Below are 23,273 nucleotides of genomic sequence, written 5' to 3'. Positions count from 1 at the left end.
TCATTTTACACCTCAGAGGAGTTTCTGACAGCAGCAGGGAGACCCTCGTAGCAATTAGCATAGTGTAACTTTACAACATATCGGACAACAGCACAAGCGCTTTACAACAGGGCGAGAAGTCGTGTTTGATCCTCTATAATTATTTTTATTATCCAACCATCTAAAGCTCCTGGGACAAGAAGAGTCTAGTTACTACTTTCATTTGAGATGTCCTAATCCTAGGAGCCTTGCCTAGCAGGTTTTACTCCCTACAGGGAGTAAAATTTTCAAAAGCTCTTAAGTGATGTAGCTGTTTAAATCCCATTTTCAAAAGTGAGCCACTGACTTTCAGTTACACTCTGGAGCCTAGGTGCCTGAAGTGCTTCTGAATAATAATTCCTAGCTCTTATCCAGCTCCTTTCTTCTGTAACTCTCAAAGCACTTTACAAAGGGAGGTAAGTATCATCACATCCTTTTTACATAAGGGGAAACTGAAGCACTGAGAGCAGAAATGACTTGGCCAAGCTCACCCGGCAAGCCAGTGGGATAGCCAGAAATAGAATTCAGATCTCTCCAGTCCCAGACCAGTGCTCTGAGTGAGGCAGGGACCTGAGGAAAACAGCTCATCAGGTAATTAAAGACTAGTACGATGCACACGTACAAAGGGCAGAGTGAAGGTTGTGTAGGTAACCTTAGCTCTGGCATTTCCATAGCACAGTGCTTCCCCTTTGCAGGCTTCAGGTTCTTTGAACACAGTTTTTTATCTGGAATTGGACCTTAAGATGCATCTGTGTAGGAGGAGACACTTCCTGCCACTGGGGGGACCCACCTTCCCTGCTACAGTGGGCTCCTATTCTGGTTCTTATTTTCTCCTCCTGGAAAGCCTCTGCTGAGCCCCAGTGCACTGCCATGCTAACCCACCATGCTGCTGCACTGTAGAGCAGCCCACAGTTTGGGGTAGGTTAGAAAATACCAAGCTGCAGCCATGGGCTGATACAGGCAAAGGCTTCAGCTGACAGACTGGTACCAGGGCCTTTCGATGGCAGGGACCCAAGATAATAGATTGCTGAGCAGATCACTATTAAGCGGCGCACACACAAGGGAAATTCAGGAAATAGTAGGGATGGGTACTCCAGAAACAAACATGCTTGGGTGCTACACAATAGCAGGGCAATAAACACACCCACTCTGCCACACAGCTGCCTTCACAAACCTAAGAACATCTGATAGGAGACAAAGGGGAGGAGAAAGTTTCATTCCTTAAGGCCTCCAACAGTTAAGGCATGATAATCTGCTATCCTGGGATACAACAGCAGTAAAGCTGGAGGAGGGTGCAAACACTTGTCAGGACATTGCTCAGCTATCTCCAGGTTTTAAGTGGGTTGAATTTTGTTTCCACATCAGGCTTCACAATAGGCTGTTCATTTTGTCATGTGTGCTGGGAAGGCGGGCAAAGGAAGCCCTGCTAGGTTACCAAAACACCACCCTTTGTGGTGCTGTGGACAGGCAAGCTGTACATTTCTCCCACAAACCAATGTCCTGATACCCACCATGTAGTAGCCAGGGAGAAGTTTCTGTAAGAATTCCGCTTCCTTGTGCATCACAGTTTTTATGATGAACTCGTCATCACTGGTGACATAGAAGAGGGAGCCGCTGGCACCAGGATTCGACAGCTCGATCAGAGGCTCGTTACATAATGAATACTAGGAATGAAAGAAAAAAAATAAGATGTCATTCATACACCACATGATAAACTAGGATCAGAATAATACATCTACAAGACATTCCTAAGGCACCACCCCATGGAATCTAGACCAATAGGTCTGGGATATTAAGCAGTACAGAAATTGTGAACCTTAAACTGGAGTTAATCTCACAGTGGATTGGGAGGAAGACAGCTTACAAAGAGATGCATATACTACAGTCCAGAGTGCCCTGACTGCTCACAGAGTGAAGCTAATCTGCCTGCCCTCAGTAACACCCAGGCTGCATAACATAAAATCTTTTTATGTTTTGTGCCCTGTACCACCACCACATAAGGTTCTTTCCCTCAGTGTGTTAGGGTGCGCGCAGACAGAAAGATCAGATTTAAAGAGACAAGCCAGCTTGTTCAGCGTTCTGCATGTCTCAGTTCCAGAGAGGAACAAAACGCACTGCCTGTTCCCAAGACTAGAGCTCTCCCATGTGCTCAAACATTAGAGATACATGGTTTGCAGAGGCGTCCCTCACACCCTCAGTGCAGCAACTAAAAGAGGTGGGAAACCACCCCCAGAAAACTCGCGTATCAGTAGGCATGTGGTAATTATGCTTCCCTGTATTCAGAACCCAATCCTGGAGCACAGAGCAGGGACTAGAAATCTGAACAGCAAGTTCCCAGAGCAGGGAGGCAGAGGTGTTGTGTGGATACAAATGCAAATGTCCAAAAACATTTGCATATGTCAGACAAAAGGGGTTAGGGCAACATTATGTAGGAGCTGATATTTGAAGAAGGTAAGGCAGAGGGGACATAATCAGAGCAATAAATTAAATGCTATCATTACATGCTGAAAACAGCTTACAGCACTGCATGGATTAACTATCCAAGACTTTATTAACTTAATTATCTCATGCATAATTAAAAGGCATTCACTGCCATAGTGGGCCAGAGAAAGGGGAAGCAGTGGCTGCAAATCAGATCTGACACCTTTGGAATTCAGGCAGGATCTCTCCCTCCCCCAAGTTTGTAACCACTATCAAATCAGCAGGCATTATCCCAGATGGCACAGATGGGGATTTCTGTTGTTGTCAAGCAGCCCCATCATACAGGCTCATTTCTGTTGGTATGTTTTCAGTCCTCATTTCTGACTAACTGCAGATATGGGCAAAGCGGTTACATAAAAATGGCACCTTCTTAAGACGATCTGCTCCTGCCTCCAACAAACTCCTGCCTCGCTATCAGCAAGATGAGGTGCAACCACTTACACACAGGAGTCAACTTTAACTGAGGCCTGACCTACACTTCAGTTTTAAACTGACGTTGCTCAGGGGTAGGAAAAGTTCACAAAGGACATTGCAGTTATGCCGACCTATCCCCTAGTGCGGGCACGACTAGGTAGATGGAAGAATTCTCCCACCCCCTAGCTACCCCTCCCGGAGAGGTGAATTAACTACAGCGATGGGAAAACCCCTTTCTCACAGTGGGAGGCAGCTACACTATGGTGCTACAGCACCCCCACAGCTGTGCCCCTCCAGCACCCACGTGCAGACGCGGCCTCAGTCTGTTCCAAAGCCAATCAGCGATCTTACAGGAGAAGACTGGTTAGCCCTGACAAGCCATTTCAGCTCTAGGAGAGCAAGCTGGAGTCTATTCTGATTTTCACCTTACCAAGTGTTAACTCTCAGATTGTTCAATCTTTATTACTGGGGATGATGCATGAGGCAGCAAACATCTTCCCTGAGGTTCCAAGGGAGTTTAGAATACTTGTCTTTTTTTCTTGTAGACAGAGTAAATTTGTTGCATTGTCAGTGAGACACAGAACCCCACCATATCATTTTAACCAAATACACTTTAAAGACTCCATGACAGTAGATTATTCCATTCTTCCTTTAACAGAGGGTGCCCCAACAGACCTAATTTGCTGGGAATGGACTTGGCAAACCGAAGCAGAAACACCAGAAGCCTCTCAGACCCACTCTTCCAGCTGGTCTTTCTCAGACTGTACAAGAAAAGAAGCACCACCACAGACTGCCTCACATTTGGGATCTGCTTAATGTACAGGATCAGAGATTCTCTCTAATCCCAGTACTGTACCTCAGTCTCCAGCTACCAAATATTAGGTGGGAGATGTTTGGCTTTCTTTGTGTTCTCTCCTCAAATTTGACCTCAACTCCCCCTGTGATACTGACCCTATCACTTGACTCCATGCCTCAGTTTCCCCCAGCTATTAGCTGGAGACTGAATTTAACAAAAATCCAAGGAAACCCCCTAATCCTGTGCAGCTGACTGGTCACATATCAGTCTGTGGTATGGCGTTTCCCCATCTTCAATTTTGCTGAGGCTTCAAGTAAAGCAGTTCTATCCAAGCCCATTCATACCTAGTACTAACCACAGAGAAATAAAGAACTCCATACATACCAAATAATCATCTGGACGAATTCCAAAGAGCTCCCGGAAGTACCGAAAAGCCACGGGTGCATAGGTTTTGAACCTGAAGTCAGGGTAATGGTGAGCTGGAGTGAGGTTACTTCCCTCACTGCATGGAAAGGATACAAAAAGAGCAGGCATGTTATTTCACATTAATGCCTCGCATATTTGCACATTTACACCCAGCCAGTTGATAGATACGAAAAAAAAGGAAAAATTGAGCTTTGCAAAAAGGCATTCCAAGAAGCCACCAGCCTAGGCACAAAGATCTTGCCTGACCTCATCAGGACACTAGCAAAAAGATCTAATATTTTAACCATCTGGCAAGGAAACTCACTCCTTAGGAAGAGCAAATAGAAGTTTGCAAGGCTAGACGTATATACATATACTCTAGACTCTAGTTTCTGTAAGCCCTGCACATTAACAGCTCAGCCATGCAAAAGTTGAAGTGGTTCAATGAATATTGTTGGCTGGGGGGTTTCCTCAGTCTCAGTACAAAGATAATGTAACATCTGGAGGTGAAAATTCCACATAGGTAGGTTAAAAAGGACTACAATTATAAAGGCAACAAAAGCTTCAAGGCTAACAAGCCCAGTAAGCAGATATATCACAGCCCATAGTAAATTAACCCCATCTCTTGAGCTGCAGCACCATGGATTCTAATGCTTCCAGTAATATGCCGGTAAGAAATAGGTGCACACTTGAAATTCTGAGGGCCCACCTTTCTGCTTAGAATGAAGCCCCTTTAAAATCAGCATGATGAAAGGAAACAGCCAGCCCCTGCATTTTGTTTCACTTGTCCTCTTACCTGGGAAAGAAAATGCTCTCCACCACGTAAAAATCCTGCATCAGGACGTCTCTCTCTGGCTTGGAGCTCAGGTTCCCCACTGTGTAACCAATCCCCAGCTGGATGGCCCCCTTCAGAGTGGTCGAAGTGGTCTAGCAGAAGGAAGAGAGCAGTCAATGCACATTCACCGTTAAGTTACAGCAACAGCCCCCAAATATAGGTATCCTTGATGCTCTGATCATGCTGATGCCTTGTGGGAGGTCTCAGATATTGGCTGCTTTGTAAGAGAACACCACTATAGAGTGCCTCAGGTTTCTATAGAATGACAGTTGTGAAATGCTTGTAGCGTGTAAGGTCAGCACAGTACACTGCAGGGAAATTTAATCAAATTGGTTAGCCAATCGCACACCTGTATTCCCCCTTTGTTTCTTACAGTTTGAATGACCTGTTCATACACACTTGGTCGCTATTCTATTCTCAACCTCCCATTTGTATGTGTGGCCACTACCCTCCAGAAATCAATCAAGAGACGGAACCTTTTTGTAGGTAGTTTCGCCAGAAGCATCAACTCCTCGATGACCTATCTTCTTTCCTTGGCCAACTCCAGGCTGTCCTGATAATGATGGGGCCTGGGAAAGAGAAGTTTCCAGGTCAGAGTGGTGAAGAAAAGCTACGCTAGCGGAAGGAAGAAAAGAGGCACAGTGGTGCAGTCAGGACTAAGGTGCTGTGGTTATAAGGAATGCAATGGTCTGCATTTATTCCCGTGTAAAGATCTGCAGAGTGCATACAGATGTATCTGGCACCAGCAAGCTTTAAACACTAAATTATACATCCCTCAGGATGAGAGGCGAGTTGATAGCCAGCGAGTTTATCACACACAGGACTGTGGATCTTGACATACTGGGAGGAAGGATGGTCTTGGGTTAGGACACTGGATTGGGACTCAGATCTACGTTTGTTTCCCAACTCCATCAGACTCCCTGTGTAAAAGTCAGAAGGTACCATCATGATCCTCTGACCTCCTGTCTAATGAAGGCCAGCGAACTCCCCCAAAACAATTAGTTACTTAATTTCAGTACCTCAGTTCCCCATTTGAAAACTGGCGATACTTCCCCACCTCACAGGGTAATGGGAGTAGAACTGCATTCATGTTTGTGGGCACTGTGGGGATGTGAATCAAATACTAGACAGACAGATCACTTCGATGTACCAGGCCATTTGGGCTTTAGAGCTCAAAGCCAACCCCTTATACTCCATCTGAAAGTCAGCAAGCAGAGTGGATAATGAATCACCAGTGTTGTGTTCATGGGGAGACACTTCACTTAAGCAAGCTGCTGTTTATGAACGACTGATTCACCAAGCCAGGTGAATTGTTGTAATTGTAGCAGTTTCCTCCAGAAACGTAGCAAAGGTGCGTAAAGTGCGGTCTGAGCACCAACACTAAAACGATAGCCCTTCTGTCCCGTCTCTTTCCTCCATTTGCTCCTTCCAGGATCAGCAGCAGAGCTCTACACATCAAGCCAACTGCACATTGTAAAGTTCAAGGCAGTGTTTCTCTGCAGTCCCACCCACCTAAACACATCTCTGCCTTGGCATGCTGCTTGAATGACTCTGCAGTTGCCCACTACCTACGGTGGTGGAGAAGCATCACAGGCGCCAACAACTTTCAGTGGACTCACCATGTACATCTGGGGGGAGCTTGAGCATTCTGCTTCTGTGACACCATTAACAGCTGGCCATGGCTTTAGACATGACTCATCTAGGCACAATTTGTAATGACCCAAGGCAGTCTCTCCTGGAGGAACACTGCATCAGTGGTATTGATCTATGCTGCAGCACTTGACAATTTATCAACACTGAAGTTTACACAAAGGGAGTGAATCTATTCAGACTGCAGCAAAGTATTGCAATATTTCCTTCCAATTACCCAAGCTGCTAGAGTGCCTTCTGGACAGGACCAACTGGATGCCTTTATTTCTTTCTATAAAGATCTGTGTAGTCTTGGACATTTCTACAGCAGACTCCAGCCATTCTGACTACCATTAATCCACACATGTAGTTAATGTTACATTTTTCATCTTCCACCCAATGACCTCAAAACTCATTACAAACATGAATTAAAACTGTTGCAATCCCACCCCATGCTGTGGGTAATTAACCCCATTTTACACACTGACCAACAGTGGCACAGACAGGTTACGTGACTGAAGTCACATAGCAAGTAAGAGTTGGGGATAGAGGGCAGGGGCTCAATGCCCAGGCCCTTGTTCTAACCATAACAGAGCATTTCCTGTCCTAGAGAGGACTGGATCTTTATTTGTGCAATGAAATAAGGAGTTAGCCTGTCCAGAAGTTTAATTTCCCACTAGGTGCTGATTTTGGAGGTGTGAGAATTGCTAACATACTCCCAGAGCCATCTCTTTATAGAAAATTATAATTATTGTTAGACATTTAAATGGAGGGCCCATCACAGCATCTGGGTGCCTACAAACAATGACCCCCCCCCCCACCCTGCACCAAACCTTATTACTCAGTCTGACACAGCTGGATCAAACAAAAATTGGCTGAACACTGTCCTAGAGATCAGGGGCTGGCACAGGGGACCCTCCCTGCTGCCAACTGTGGCGTTTAACTACAGAAACCAAGAGCGACTTAGCAAACTGTAACCTTATCCTAGCTAATGAGTGACAGAGGGGTGATCCCTGGGATCCACCCCCTATGTAATTAATAATCATCTCTTCTACTGTGCTTAGTAACATCTAGCTTCTACATAGTGCTTTTCATCAGATCTAAAAGCACTTTACAAAAGAGGTCAGCATCATTATCCCCATTTTACAAATGGACACTGAGGCACGGGGAGGGGAAGGGACTTGCCCAAGGTCTTCCAGCAGGCTAGTAGCAGCATCAGGAATTTAGAACCCAGGTCTTCTAAGTCTGTCCAGTGCTCTACCCACCTGACCACACTGATACACATTCAGGACTTTACAAATTGCACCTAGAAGCCAAATCAATGGAGCATTGGGGAGATGCACCCACAATAACCCACCTCGCCCAAGACATTTATAGCAGCTTTTCTAATATTTGTTTTAGCTCTACAACCACTAAATCTGCACAGTATTACTTAACAGTTAACAAAGGGAGAAAAATTCAAGCATAAACAAGAGTTAGATGAATTTTAAGGTGAGATTTCAAAGAGTTGATGAGGCGCATACACTCAGTGGCAGCATTCAGAGGTGTACCAAGAGCAGTGGGATTGTCGAAAGGTACAGAGACAAGTGGTAGGTGAGTAGCTTGCGGAGAGGGGGCGGGGAGGGGGATTAGAAGAGATGCTATATTTGCATAGCTTATATTCATCACAGGCTGTTAAATCCATGAGTATACGAAGTTTTTGCTCTTATTGTGCTTCATTCTCAGTGGAAACACTAACCAGAGCCAAGAGCTTACTCAGATTCTAAAACCAATGCCAAAAACTGACCCACACAAGCACAGCAGCAGAGAGAGGGTGGGATTGGCAGCTACAATGTGTAGCATTGACTAGAAATCTGGTAACTAAAGTAGCGAACTGAGCAAATATTTAAAGGCCCGATTTTCAGGTGAGCACCTGCAGCTCCCATCGACTAGCTGGAGGATGGGGTCTGAAAATCAGGCTCTCAAGTTTAGTCTCAGCTCTAGGAATCTTAGCAGCAGCTTTCCCCGTTTCTGATTGAGACTTGCATGCTGCTTAATGAAGCTCAATTTATTGGGATCTCTATTCTAAGAAAGACAAAATGTGCTTTGCTGAGGTTCAAATACTTAGATGGGGGCCAGTTTCAGTACATACATTTGTTGTGTTAGACTGTAGGTGCCCGAGTTGCTCAGGACTGGTGAAGGGTTACAGAGCTTTGACCAGAAGGCCAGGGATTTGATTTTGGGCCTGCATTGGTAGCCAAGTGCTTACATGGCTTTCGTCACTGTAGTAATAAAATCCTTAAGACGATCTTCTCAAAACCCCTGAGATGTAGGGATGTTTCATCCCCATTGGACAGTTAGGAAATAGATTAAGTGACTTGTCCAGGGTCATACAGAAAGGTTGTGGCAGAGGCAGGAATCGAATTTGGATCTCAAGTCCTAGCTCAGCCCAGTGGAGAGCAATGGTGAGATGGCCCACTTCAGTGCGCGCGCGCTCTCTCTCACACGCGCACACACACACACACACGCTGAAAGCCTGTGCTATCAAAGTCATGTTGTAAAAAAAGCCAAAAATATCCAAGAAGTTAAAAATTGGACACTAATAGACTGTGAATCCCAGTGATTGAACCTGCTGAACTGTAGCAGTTGGGCCCAGAAATCCATCTGTGCACTTTCCCACATACAACCAATGAAACTGTTGCAGGAAAATTGTCTGTAGAGTAAGGGCGGTGATGGGTTGAGATTCTGCTGTCATTACAATGGTCTAGGATTCTTGGCTTGGTACAGTTACATGTTGCTAAAAGTGGCTTACTTTAGCTAAAAGCCCATGCTTTCACACAGGTGTAACTTGTAGAGTCGAAATAGCTGAGAACTTAAACTGATCAGTAACAAATCCCAGTGATGAGTCAACCTGGTGACACTCAATAAAAAGAATTCTCAGCCATGCTTGTTGCAGTTTCCATTGCTCCACATGACTCAGACATTCTAGCCTTCAGAATGAGAATCCCTGAATATTACATAGATTAGTTGGTGGGTCTCAGTCCAGTTCCAAATGGTCATATCAACGTAACAAAACCCATCACCATAATTTGCCCTACCACTAGCAGTCAGCAGACAGAAGGGCTGAATGGATCATGAAAAATACCCTCCCCAGATGTGATCACTATAGGTCAAAAACACCCCACCCCCCAATACCTTGCCCTGCTGCCAACCATTCTGTAGGAAGATAGAGGACCTCATTCTCATAGGCTGCCAACCTGGCACCTTCACCAACACCAAGATTTACTTAAAAAACCATGACTCTCCCACCTTGCACATTCCTCCGTTTCAACTGTGCGCCATAAAAGTTCTATTTGGGTCCTCTCTACCCCTCTGCAAAAGGTTTTAAACAGTTGTATGCAACTCACCTCAGTGAGGGCAGTCTTCTTCAGTGCCAGACCTGAGGAGAGAAGAACAGTAGGTCAGTAGGAGGATGGCCACAGGCTCTTAGCAGGTGCATTTATCCCAACAGCTGATCAGTCGAGCAAATAGTCAGAAGAAACAAGGCAGCAATTTTTTGCCCAGCTTTCATTTCTGCAAGTGCAGGGGTCCCAAGTTAAAGAACAAGCCTGGACAACTTGGCTTTTAGAAGCTCATAGGTTGCCCATGTCTTCTTTCCTAGCTGTCGGTGGGGTTTTTACTCTAAAGGTGTTACATTGACATAACTTTCCCCTACTTCTTGCTGCTCCTCTAGTAATGGGACTGTGCTATGCTGAATAATTATTAAAACCCAAAGAGGCTTTTATGATGCTCTCTTCTAGACGCTCAACAAGAGGAAAGACTGGTCTGAATTGAGCCCCAGATCTACTTAAAGAACCCCAAGCACACTAATGTATTAGCTTTCACAGCACCCTGGTGAAGGAAGTATTATTCCCATTTTACAGACAAGGAACTGAGGCACAGATTAAATGACTTGCCTAAGGTCACACAGAAAGGCAAAGTCTGAGCATGTCCCATTAGCACCTTAACACAAGCCCATCCTTTTCCCACCTTATCTGTAGTCAAACTTTGCAGACTGAGCCATGCACGTTTCTAAATAAGAACAGCCCCCTTTGCGGTCTGAACCAGAGCACACTAACAGAACAAGGGGCCTTTGCAATGGGCTAATGCAGAGCTACTAAATTTTCATTCAAAGGAAAAAAAACCCAAAAAACAAAAACAAAAAAACCCAAGCAGTTATGTGCACATATCAACAGCTCAACCGCCCCCAATTCTGGAGAATTCTGGCTTTCATGAAGCTGACCCTGGATGACTTCAAGCATCAAGAGCTGCTCATAGAGGAGCCCTTTCAGCAATACAGCACACCCCTGCAGAGCTGCCCTAAAGGCTTGCAAGTTAAGTAATCATCTCCTTAAATGGAGAGTTCTGCTGGAAGAGCCAATGTGCTAAATGGGAGGGAAAAGCCCTTTTTAAAAAGAAATAATGGATTTCACTGTGAGGCTGCCTAACTAGCGTTACCTACTTTCAGTTACCTGGTTTGAGAGAGAGACACAGGCCTTGTACATGCTTCCAGGTTTACAGGAACGATAGGATCAGCAGACTATTGAACAATCCTTAATCCTTCTAAATGAAGGATTTCATGCTGCAAAGCAGAACACTGAAATTCATTCTGCACAGAACAAAGGCTCCATACCTGCAGCCACCCCTCCCCACTTAACCTGCCCTTGAACCACCAGGCAGACATGTAACTGATGCAGCTCCTACTCATGGCCTAAATGCAGATTTCCTAAAGTCTAAGGGAGTAGCTGTTTCAGCAAGGCAGGAGGAGCAAGAGGATGTTTCTGTCCAATTCTTTAGGACTTATGACATGCCAGCATGGAGCAGTGCAGGCCAAGGGAGCCAGCGCTGCTGATCAGACTTTCCCATTCGGTCAGACCATTATGGGAACTAACGCAGCTTGACCCGAAAGCTCTTCAGAAAAAGAGGGGATGCTGTCAGTAAGCTGGGATGTGCCATACCCACCCTTCTTGAAGAGCTCAGAGATTTTCAAACAAGTGGCAGTATTACAAGATCTGGTTCAAAATTAGTATTAACAAGAATTTGAGATTAGCAGGAACATCCTAATACCGTGCTGACCCCACAACAATGCACCTACAGGGTCCTATGACAAGGGCTCCCTTCGGTTATATTTCAGGAAACAAACAAAGAAGAGCGCTTCCTACTGGCCACCTGGGGCTGGGCCCTTTCTGAACACATGCTGGAAGATGATCTCAGTGGCTTGATTTTCACTAGGAATATTTAAAAATAAAAGTTTACCACTGCATCCATGGCCCAGATCCTGTGTTAAAAATATGAGGAGACCTGGCATCAACAGGCCTACAGCGGCTTCCACGGAGCAGGTCTAGGCAACCTGATGCTTTGAATGGTGATGGCAGGCTGACCACCCCCGGGCTCCCGATGTTGCTAGCACAGCTAGAGCTGAACCAGCCGTAGGTAGATTGCCCTAGGCAAACAGAACCAAATATCTTATTCATTTATTTTTTTAAAAACTCCCCCAAGTGCAACAGGTAAATGACCAGTAGGAAGGATGAGCAGAAGGGCCCTGGATTCCATTCCACTGCACTTTCTTCTTCTTCTGAAATACTGTTCTTTGCATAAATCATATCGCTCACTCTCACTTCAGAGCTCACAGGACTAACCTCCGCTAGGACGACGAGCAGACAGAAAATCCTTTCACAACCATTCTAGGTCACAACATGGTCTCCTGTGTGCCTGTGCTGTCTATCCAGATTGTAAGTTCCTCAGGACAAGGCCCCTCTTCTCAAAGCCAACAAACACGCCATCTACTCAAAGGCATGATTCAAAGGGCCAGATTCTGTTCCCAGTTACACCAGCATAGCCTTGTTGAAATCAATGGAGGTGCACAGTGTAACAGAGCAGGATTTGAGCCATAGAGGCTATGTTTTCTATGCTGACTGTAGGAAGGTAAAGGCTAAGGCCCCTTCTGCTACAGCTTTGTATTCCACAGGAGTTAATCTTTCTGCACATTGTCCGAATTCCAGAGCAAGAGAATTATCTTTAATTTTGTGATAATTACCATAAGCTGCTTTAGTGCTCAGCATCTGGAGTGTCTAATGTTGTCTGTGTTCCAAGTGCGGAGTCCACACTGATTGTCTGGAGTAGGGGTGATCAAAACAGCCACCTAGGGCAAGGGATCACAGCTCTTTGGAACAAATTTCGTTTCGGGGGACAACAGCATTGACAGTAAAAATCGGCTTTCAAAATAAACAGGCTGTCTGTGCAGAAATCGAAAGGATTCCATTGGCTACTCAGCGTGCAGCATTTGGCTGTGCTTATCTCTTAAGTAAGCTGACAGATGGCCTGGTGGAAAAAAACTGACTTAACTCTAGCTCCAGGAGTAATACAGCCACGAAACACAGCACTTGGGTTTATGGATGAGTTGGAGCTCTCCTTTAGGAAGTTTCCACACTGAACAAGCTAATTGAAACCGTCTTACTCAATGTAACTCGAAAAATCCATAATCACACTGGGCCATTTTCAAGACAGCCACTTCATACAAGGGTACTCTACTGTAACTCCAACTCTCTGCCTGTCTCCATCTCAGCCCTTGTTTTTAAAGGCAATGTATGTTCTGTACATTTGACTTGCTGCTGTCCTATCCCAACCAAAAAAAAAAAAAAAAAGGGCGGCACCCCGCCCCCCAAAACATTCAGAGCTGAGAATTCTGATTGCAGCACAATGCAACTCCCATCTCTGTTTGATTTAACCCTTACCCCTTCCCTGACTCTTCCTCTGGCTGCTGTCACAATTTCTTGTTCTTCCAATATAAGCACTCCTTGGGGCAAGGACTGAATTTATTTCTGAAAGCACCATGCACATTTACAGAGCTATACAGAGAGAGATTCTGGGAGCTGACTTCCACTTTTAGCATTCACTTATAGTGTAACTTCCTTGAAAAATCATGGGTATTTAAACTGAGACTAGACACACTGGAAGAGAAAATTAGTTGTTTCGTTAACAAATAAGCACAAGTTAAAGTACTTTTAAACAACCCAATTTATTATTTGCATCCTACTTCTTCACCATCAAGGCAAGTCCCAAAGGACGTATCCTCCTTGCAGTTGAGCAACATCCAGATTGATCTATAGCTACCTACGACACTCACATACACCACCAGTAAGTGGCCCACAAAACATCAGCACGACAGGATACAGGCTGAATTTTCAAAGCTACCTATATGGGGTGCCCCACTCCCTTACATTCTTTTGGAAATCTTGGCCACAGTTGTAATTTACAGCTGACCTAGCATATCAGATGTCAAATGCCCCTTTAAAGAGAATCCTGCCACATTCTGGGGTTCTAATGAAAAAACTGCAGCTAAATATAAAAAAAGAAAACTATTTTATTTTTATTTATAGAATAATTCACTCATTTTGATTTAATTTAATACTAGAATCTATATAAAAGTAAACACCTTAACTGAAACTGGTTTCACTCACAAGTTCTATAGTAGGAGATTCTAGGGTGCCAAAACAATCCTTTATAGAAGAGAAATAGGCCATAAAGCAAACTCTTCTCAAACTCACATTAGGGAGCAAGTGTGACTCACTGCCATAAAGATTGGCACCTAGATAATCAATGACAGAAAACATCTTAACTTTAGTTGTCTGCTCCAAAGCCCGTTGAACAGCCACGACTGTACTCAGGTGGAAAAATGAGGCAACACTTAAAGATTTAAATGACGACTGCAAAGCTTTCATAGAAATTAACTCAAAGAGCCAGTGGATTGGATGCCCTAGTGCAGTACAATATAACTGCACTGTGCTAAACGCAGGTGCACTAAGTTCTAATGGGCTGAACCTCCTCACCGATTTATTTGTGGGCCAACTTCCGGCCCTAGTTGTACAGCAGGGAGAATGCATGGAAGGAGACACAGGGTAAACTTAACAGGTGGCAAACTGGTAACATTTGGGTTAAGACTTCACATCAGGAAAAAACAATTGAATACATTTCTATTCAGTATTATGATAGGAGCCAGTGGCAACACAGCTAAGGTTGCCTAACCCTTTCCATTACTGTCCCGATGCTTATAAAGCGTTTGCCAAATTAAGCAATTGGGTTGAAATTCTTTATGCTAGGTGTCTATCTCAGGGTAAATTTATTTGGAAAGTTTCAGCCAAAACAGATCAGATGTTTCAGAGAAGGTGGTTTTGTTTTGGGGGATTTTTAGAGCGGTAAAGGTAATCAGATGTTTTCCCAATGCAGCCACAATTTTTCCCTCACTGTGCAGGGTGTTTAAGTTGAATACTTAACTGTGGTGTGCTCCATGACTTTTCCAGTAAACATGGCAATGAAAAAAGGCTGTAAAGAGTTGTAAAGTCCCAAGACAATTCAATCTAAATAGGTTCAAGAATCTTATTTAGCTTAGCCCTAGGTTAGAATCATAGAATCATAGAATATCAGGGTTGGAAGGGACCCCAGAAGGTCATCTAGTCCAACCCCCTGCTCAAAGCAGGACCAATTCCCAGTTAAATCATCCCAGCCAGGGCTTTGTCAAGCCTGACCTTAAAAACCTCTAAGGAAGGAGATTCTACCACCTCCCTAGGTAACGCATTCCAGTGTTTCACCACCCTCTTACTGAAAAAGTTTTTCCTAATATCCAATCTAAACCTCCCCCACTGCAACTTGAGACCATTACTCCTCGTTCTGTCATCTGCTACCATTGAGAACAGTCTAGAGCCATCCTCTTTGGAACCCCCTTTCAGGTAGTTGAAAGCAGCTATCAAATCCCCCCTCATTCTTCTCTTCTGCAGGCTAAACAATCCCAGCTCCCTCAGCCTCTCCTCATAACTCATGTGTTCCAGTCCCCTAATCATTTTTGTTGCCCTTCGCTGGACTCTCTCCAATTTATCCACATCCTTCTTGAAGTGTGGGGCCCAAAACTGGACACAGTACTCCAGATGAGGCCTCACCAATGTCGAATAGAGGGGAACGATCACGTCCCTCGATCTGCTCGCTATGCCCCTACTTATACAGGTTATATATATAGGTTAGCTTAGTCTATTCACAGGTCTCAAAGCACTTTACAAAGAGATTTCAGAACTACTCCCATTTTACAGATGGAGACAAGTAAAGGAACATGTCCAAGATCACCCAGCAGGTCACTGGCAGAGGCAGGAATAGAACCCAGTGCTTCTGCCTCCCAGACCATGCTGCCTTCCCAAGAATCTACAGTTGGGTGTGTGCATGTATAGGAGGCGTTGTCTACACCACACTTTCATCAGTAAAACTTCTGTCATTCAGGGGCTGTGAAACCCCCCGCCAAAAGTTTTACCAACAAAAAGCGTTAGTGCGAACAGCGCTGTGTCAGCGGGAGAGCTCTCCCACCGACAAAGCTCCCACCTCTCAGTGGGGGTGGATTTATTTTGTCAGCATGAGAGCTCTCCCCTGCTGACAAAGAGTGACTACACTGCGCACCTTTTAGTGGTACGGCTGTAATGGCACAGCTGTGTTGCTAAAAGGTGCGTAGTGTCGACATAGCCTAAAAAATCCGAAGACTACCCATATGCCGTTTCTAAGCCAAATTTCAGTAAAGGCAAAAAGGCCCTCATTGGCCAAAACCTATGTAAAGACTGAAGTTTTAAAATTAAGTTTTTCAGTTATTTAAGCACAAAGGGGAAACTTGAAAAGCTAAACGACTAAAGAAGAAATTTTCAAAGCTATTCCTTCAAAAGCAGCTAGATAGAAATTTGACAAAGCCACCAAAAATGTTCACTTCTGAGCTAAGAGTCACAAGAAGTTTCTATCCAAGGGTAACTCCTTCAGAACATTTACAGACATCTGATAATAGGGTCTTATAATGAAGATACCCCTACCACTACCAATGTTATTGCTACTGTGATGTTCTGCAGGGTAAGGCCAAGGAAGTAAAGCTTGAGTAGCTGGTGAATTTACCGAGGACTCATTTGTTGTTACAATCAACCTCAGACGTCAGTAAATAAGTACACTCCTGAATATGAAATGCCACTTAGTGGTGGGGGGAGGGATTGCTCAGTGATTTGACCATTGGCCTGCTAAACCCAGGGCTGTGAGTTCAATCCTTGAGGGGGCCATTTAGGGACCTGGGGCAAAAATTGGGGATTGGTCCTGCTTTGAGCAGGGGGTTGGACTAGATGACCTCCTGAGGTCTCTTCCAGCCCTGATATTCTATGATTATCCTTTTATTAGAAAGTTATATTGATAACACCAGAAAAAAATGCAATAGACGGTGCATAAAAGACTTTTGGCCGATCAACACTGGTTGTCCATTTTAGCAGTCGCAACATAGCTGAACTTTGGAAGATAGTGTCTGAAAGCACTGGACTACATTTTTATTTTGTGACTAGCAGTGACATTTAAAATCCTGACATTTCTTCAGTGCTGACCCTTTCCAATCAACTAGAAGATTGTATGTTATGCTACTATAATGCAATGCATGTACACAAAACATTTTTATGTTCGTTCAATTTGCTCTGAATGAAACTGAATTGCAGGAGGAAGATGATTGTATGAGGAGGGGGTTAAACTAGTAAAATGGGAGGGTAAAAAGAGGGAAGATATGAGCACTCAGATGGCACAAAATTGAGATGTTGAGAACAATATTAATCAAGGAACCAAAGGACATGAAGAGAAGGAATTCTTGAATTGCCTATATACCAAAGAACCATGCACATTCTTAACCTGTCTAGACAATATGGAGAAGCAAAGAGAGCATCAAGGATGTGAAGATTGCTTGTTAGGTCAGTTCTAACTGCAGCTTGTTCTGGTCAATGTATTACATTACAAAGCACTGGAAGAGAAAGTGGAGAGCGCAGAGGTATGAGCTATAAAAAGGGAATGAAAACACATATAGACATGTTAAGAGAAATATGGTGGGAAGTACTGGAAATGAAATATCCATCTTAAGAGACGGCACGATGCTGTTCTTTTCCATTAGAGACTGATCTTAAAAGAAATTAAGGAAAAAGCAATTCGGAAAAGATGCCAAAAAAGGACTTCACGCTGAGACTCATAAGCATCCTAAGTAGGCAAGCCCGCCAGGCTAGGTTGTAGAAGAGAAATCAGTGCTGGCATTCAGAATGCATCAAATGGAAAGAAGTGGACTGGGATGAAGCCAACCTCAGAGCGCCTCCATCTTGTCCCCACAACATGCAGTCTCAGTTCCTACCCAGCGGCACAGCACGAGGGCAGTAATTAGAGGGAAAACAGAGTAACATCACTCTGAAGGGGAAGCTATTTACAAACTGGCCTTCCCAGAGATCTACAATGACCTACTTTACCTTGTTAAATAGATAAGACTTCCCTTTAAAAAGCAACACAGCTTGCTGAGGAGGTAAAGTAACCCACTATTAAAAAAAAATACAGCACATCCCTGCGAGGAGCTGCTGTGGCTAACTGTACCCAGAACAAAGAAAATTCCGCAGTTTATGCCATTTGTGAGCTTACAGAATCAGTGAAGTAAAGCAATTTGAGAGGTTGTACTCATTAAGGGGGGAAGACAACATAAGATGAGCCTGTAAAAGGCAAGCAAACTTTATATACCGAAATGAATCCATTCTCCCCTAGAGCATTCAGGACAATTCAGTGAGTTACTTTAGGCCTGTCTATAAATAGGAGTTGCACCTGTTTAACTAACAAGCTATAAAACAAGTCACACTAGTTCAGCTCTGTGTTTAGATGAGGCATTCTACAGCACCATAAGTGAGCATGGTGCATTATAAGTACCACACAGCTCAAGCCCTGGAGAGCTTACCATCCAAGCAAGCTGTATCGAAGAGGGTAGAACTGAGTAGCATCCAGCTTTCCATAGCCACTGGCTGGAGCAGGCTTCACAGGAGACTTTCAGAGGCCCCCAGACATGAGTGGAGGTATCAGACTACTTACTTCAATTTGGTCTCTGGAGTAAACGACCCATCAGCAGAGAGGGAGAACGTCCAGCTACCTCCCAGTCCCACCACTACAGCTTCAACTGCTTGGTCCTCCATACTCCCCTCTTTATCCTCCCTTCCTTCCCTCCTCTACTCCTATTAATTCTTCAGCTCCCTCACAGTATGTAAAAAACCAACCACCACCACCACCAGGTGGAACTACCATGCCATTTGCCAACCAACATCCTCTACACTCTGATTGTATGTTGCACACAAGTGTGCTGAAGAATATCCATGCAATCCTCTTCAAGATCCTTCCTATCCCACGAGCGAAGGAAGACAGAAGTCAGAAGATTATGAAAGTCAATCGCTGACTCAGTAAAGTGGAGTAGAGGTTTGTTTTGTGGAATGTTGGTCCACCTTCTATGGAGAGAGGGGGCTAGATAGTTTGGATGGACTCCACCCCACTAGAACGGGACCAATCACCTTGGGAACAGACTGGTCAGAAAAGTCAGGAAGGGGTTAAACGAATAACGAAAGAGGAAAATATAAACTCTTCGCTGGCACAAATCAAGATGCTGAGAACAATATTAATCAAGGAATCAAAGGACATGAAGAGAAGGCATTCTGGAATTGCCGATACACCAACGCTAGGATGACAAAGAAGAACTGGAATTGCTCGTTTGTGAACGTAAATTTGATCTAGGTGATATTACAGAAACCTGGTGAATGTTCTGCACAACTGGAATGTTAAAATCTATGGTTAAAGCCTATTTAAGAAGGATTGAGTGGACAAAGCGGGAGGAAGAGTGGCACTGTCAAAAATGCCATTGCCCTGTTTCTGAGTAACTGATAATTCAGAAGAAAATAATACAGAATATTGATCCATAAGCATTCAAACAGATACAATACAAGGTCGGGTATTAGTTGGTACTGACAACCAAATCACACTAAGAAACAGGATGACTGCTACCTTATGCGCCTATCTATAAAGTGTAGAGGAAAAAGCTATGTGATCATGGGGGACTTCAACTGGAGCGACATATGCTGGAAGTCTCATGTTGCCAGTACTAAAACATCCTTGGAATTTCTAAATATTACACATGACAATTTCTTAACTCAAAGTGTTGTAGCCAACACAGGACAATTCGATATTAGACGTTGTCCTAACAGATAAAGAGGAACTGATCATTGAACTAAAAACTAATATTAGCTTGTGTACAAGTATTCAAGACTTGATCACATTTATAATGTGCAAGTTGAATGAAGTCCAGACCAGTAAAATATATATATATATACACACACACACACACGGTGCTTTAATAGGGTGAATTTCACAAAGCTGAAGACAACTGTGAGCCAAATCAGCTCAGGGAAGAATTTAATCAGAAAAACGAGAATGAATACCAGATATCCCAAAAGCCACAAACCCGTAATCAAGGAAGAAGGCCGTGCTGGTTAAAAAACTGACCTGGTTTAGAGAGGAAATGAGGGCAGCTGTAACAAATAAAAAATAATAATATAACGAATGGAAGAAAGGGGAAATTAATAGTAATGAATATAAATGAGAAGTTAAGTACTGTAGAAAATTGATAAGGGAAGGAAAGGGACAAGGAGAAATCTATAGCCAGCAGAGTTAAGGACAATAATAAAAAGAATCCTGCCAATGGTATTGGTCCATTACTCAATGTAGGTGGTAGAATTATCAATAATAATGTAGAAAATGCAAAGTGTTCAATAAATATTACTGTTCTATATTTGAGGAAAACAACAGATATATTCTCATTGTATGGTGATAACATTCCATTCAGCTAGTAATCTTTGGAGGATGTTAAACAGAAGCTACTAAAGTTAGACATTTTTAAAATCAGCAGGTCCAGATAACTTGCATCCAAGAACTTTTAGAGAGCTGGCTGGGGAACTCGATGGATCATTAATGTTGATTTTCAATAAGTCTTGGAGCATTGGAGGAGTTCTACAAGCCTGGAAGAAAGCGAATGTTGTGTTAATTTTTAAAACGGGTAAACAGGATGACCCGAATAATTATAGGCCTGTCATCCTGATACCAATCCTGGGTAAGATATGGAGCTGCTGATTCAGGACTCTATTAATAAAGAATTAAAGGAGGGTAATGTAATTAATGCAAATTAACATGGGTTTAAGGGTAATAGATCCTGTCAAACTAACTTGATTTTTTTAATGAGATTACAAATATGGCTGATAAAGATCTCAAAATGTAACCATAAATGGGGAACTGTCAGAGAGCATGTGTGTTTCCAGTGGCATCCCACAGGGATCGGTTCTTGGCCCTACTCTACTTATCAATTTTATCAATGACCTGGAAGAAAAGTGAAATCATTGATAAAGTTGGCAGATGACAAAAATTGTGGGAGCGGTAAACAATGAAGACAGGTTATTGATTTGAGTGATTTGACTGTGGTTCTCAACCAGGGGTCTGGGGACCACTGGGGGGCCCCAAGCAGGTTTCAGGGGGTCCGCCAAGCAGGGCCAGCATTAGACTTACTGTGGCCCAGGGCAGAAAGCTGAAATCCCACTGCATGGGCTGAAGCTGAAGCCAGAGCAACTTTGCTCCACAGGGCCTCCTGTGGTGGGGAGCCCCAGGCAATTGCCCTGCTTGCTACCCCCTAATACTGGCCCTGCCTTTTATATGCAGATGGTTGTTGTGGCACAGGTGGGCTGTGGAGTCTTTATAGCATGTTGGAGGGCCTCAGAAAGAAAAAGGTTGAGAACGCCTGTTCTAAAAGACCTGCTCTAGGAATTATTGTGGGGCAATTCTCCGACCTGTTTACACAGGAGGTCACACTAGATGATCATAATGCTCCTATCTGGCCTCAGAATAGATTAATCTCTTTCCCACACCCTTTGTCTTGCCTATTTTGATGGTAGGCTCTTCAGGGCAGAAAAATGTCTTCTTATATCTGTTTGTACAACACCTAGCAAAAAGGGGCTCTGATCTGGGCTGGGGCCTTTGGGTGCTACCGTAATATAAATATTACTATGCAGCAACAGCAGAGAGCTCTGAGCCCCCCAGAACAGTTTCTATACCACACTGTACATGGTCTCTCTCAAGATAAAGTGGGACTGGGGTAGCTTCAAGAATCCCTGGACACTCATTTTAGTGCCTCTTGCTGGCACAGTCTATAGCTGTGAACTCCCCCATATTTGGCTACAGACTGGCTAACCTAGTGAGGAGGGCTTTAAATTAGGTTCGAAGGGGGCAGGTCACCAAAGCCCACAAGCAAGTCAAAAAATACGGAGACCTGGGAGAAGGATCGGACTTTGTGGGGAGCATGGGCTGTTATAGCAGAAATAAGGGAGAGACAACACAGAACTGGGAGTGGGGAGAGGGAAATCAAATCAGTATCGTAGATGTCTGAGTGCTAATGTGAGAAATATGGGGAATAAGCAGGAAGAACTCGAAATGCTAGTAAACACACAACACTATGAAATAGCTGGCATCACGGAAACTTGGTGGGATAATCCGCATGTTGGGAATATTGGTACAGAAGGGTACAGCTTGCTCAGGAAGGGCAGGCAGGGAAAAAAGGGAGGAGGTGTTGCCTTATATATTAAAAATGTACAAACTTGGATTGAGGTTGAGATAGAAATAAGAGACAGACTTGTTGAAAGTCTCTGGGTAATGATAAAAGGGGTAAAAAAACAAGGGTGATGTCATGGTTGGGGTCTACTACAGACCACCAAACCAAGAAGAAGTGGATGAGGCTTTTTTTAAGCAACTAACAAAATCATCCAAAGCCCAGGACTTGGTGGTGATGGGGGACTTCAGCTACCCAGACATCTATTAGGAAAACAACACAGCAGGGGACAGATTATCCAACAAGTTATTGGAATGTATTGGAGACTATTTTTTATTTCAGAAGGTGGAGAAAGCTACTGGGGGGGAAGAGGCTGTTCTAGATTTGATTTTGACAAATAGGGAAGAACTGGTTGAGAATTTGAAAGTGGAAGGCAACTTGGGTGAAAGTGATCATGAAATGGTAGACTTCATGATTCTAAGGAATGGTAGGAGGGAGAACAGCACAATAAAGACAATGGATTTCAAGGAGGCAGACTTTAGCAAACTCAGGGTGTTGGTAGGTAAAATCCCATGGGAAGCAAGTCTAAGGGGAAAAACAATTGAAGACAGTTGGCAGTTTTTCAAAGAGACATTATTAAGGCCAAAAGAGCAAACTATCCCACTGAGTAGGAAAGATGGGAAGTATGGCAAGAGACCACCCTGGCTTAACCAGGAGATCTTCAATGATCTAAAACTCAAAAAAAGAGTCCTACAAAAAGTGGAAACTTGGTCAAATTACAAAGGATGAATATAAACAAACAACACAAGTATGTAGGGATAAAATTAGACAAGCCAAGGCACAAAATGAGATCAACCTAGCTAGGAACATAAAAGGAAACAACAAAACATTCTACAAATACATTAGAAGCAAGAGGAAGACCAAGGACAGAGTAGGCCCGTTACTCAATGGAGGGGGGAAGACAATAACAGAAAATGTGGAAATGGCAGAGGTGCTTAATGATTTTTGTTTCGGTTTTCACCAAAAAGGTTCGTGGTGACTGGATGCCTAACATAGTGAATGCCAGTGAAAAAGAGGTAGGATCAGAATCTAAAATCCTAAAAAGGGAAAGAACAAGTCAAAAATTATTTAGACAAGTTAGATGTCTTCAAGTCACCAGGGCCTGATTAAATGTATCCTAGAATACTCAAGGAGCTGACTGAGGAGATATCTAAGCCATTAGCAATTATCTTTGAAAAGTCATGGAAGATGTG

General features: G+C 43.7%; 1 protein-coding gene across 10 annotated transcripts in view; it reads right to left on the bottom strand.

Moving 5' to 3' along the window:
• Positions 1-23,273, bottom strand: part of PIP5K1C (phosphatidylinositol-4-phosphate 5-kinase type 1 gamma) — a 74,820-nt gene that overhangs the window by 23,708 nt on the left and 27,839 nt on the right. For 9 of the 10 annotated variants that reach the window (XM_073324532.1, XM_073324536.1, XM_073324533.1 and 6 more), the window contains exons 2-6: positions 9,965-9,996; positions 5,426-5,518; positions 4,911-5,041; positions 4,094-4,211; positions 1,530-1,682 (exon numbers count right to left, since the gene is read on the bottom strand). In XM_073324532.1, the coding sequence (XP_073180633.1) occupies positions 1,530-1,682; positions 4,094-4,211; positions 4,911-5,041; positions 5,426-5,518; positions 9,965-9,996 (527 nt within the window). Of the gene's footprint in view, positions 1-1,529; positions 1,683-4,093; positions 4,212-4,910; positions 5,042-5,425; positions 5,519-9,964; positions 9,997-12,633; positions 16,587-23,273 lie in introns of those variants that run through there. The other variant, XM_073324535.1, reaches the window with a different exon arrangement.

Source organism: Lepidochelys kempii, chromosome 25 (assembly GCF_965140265.1).
Source record: "Lepidochelys kempii isolate rLepKem1 chromosome 25, rLepKem1.hap2, whole genome shotgun sequence".
NCBI classification, from domain to species: Eukaryota; Metazoa; Chordata; order Testudines; family Cheloniidae; genus Lepidochelys; species Lepidochelys kempii.
The sequence above is the reverse complement of the archived record's forward strand: the minus strand, read 5'-3'. Positions and strand labels throughout refer to the sequence as shown.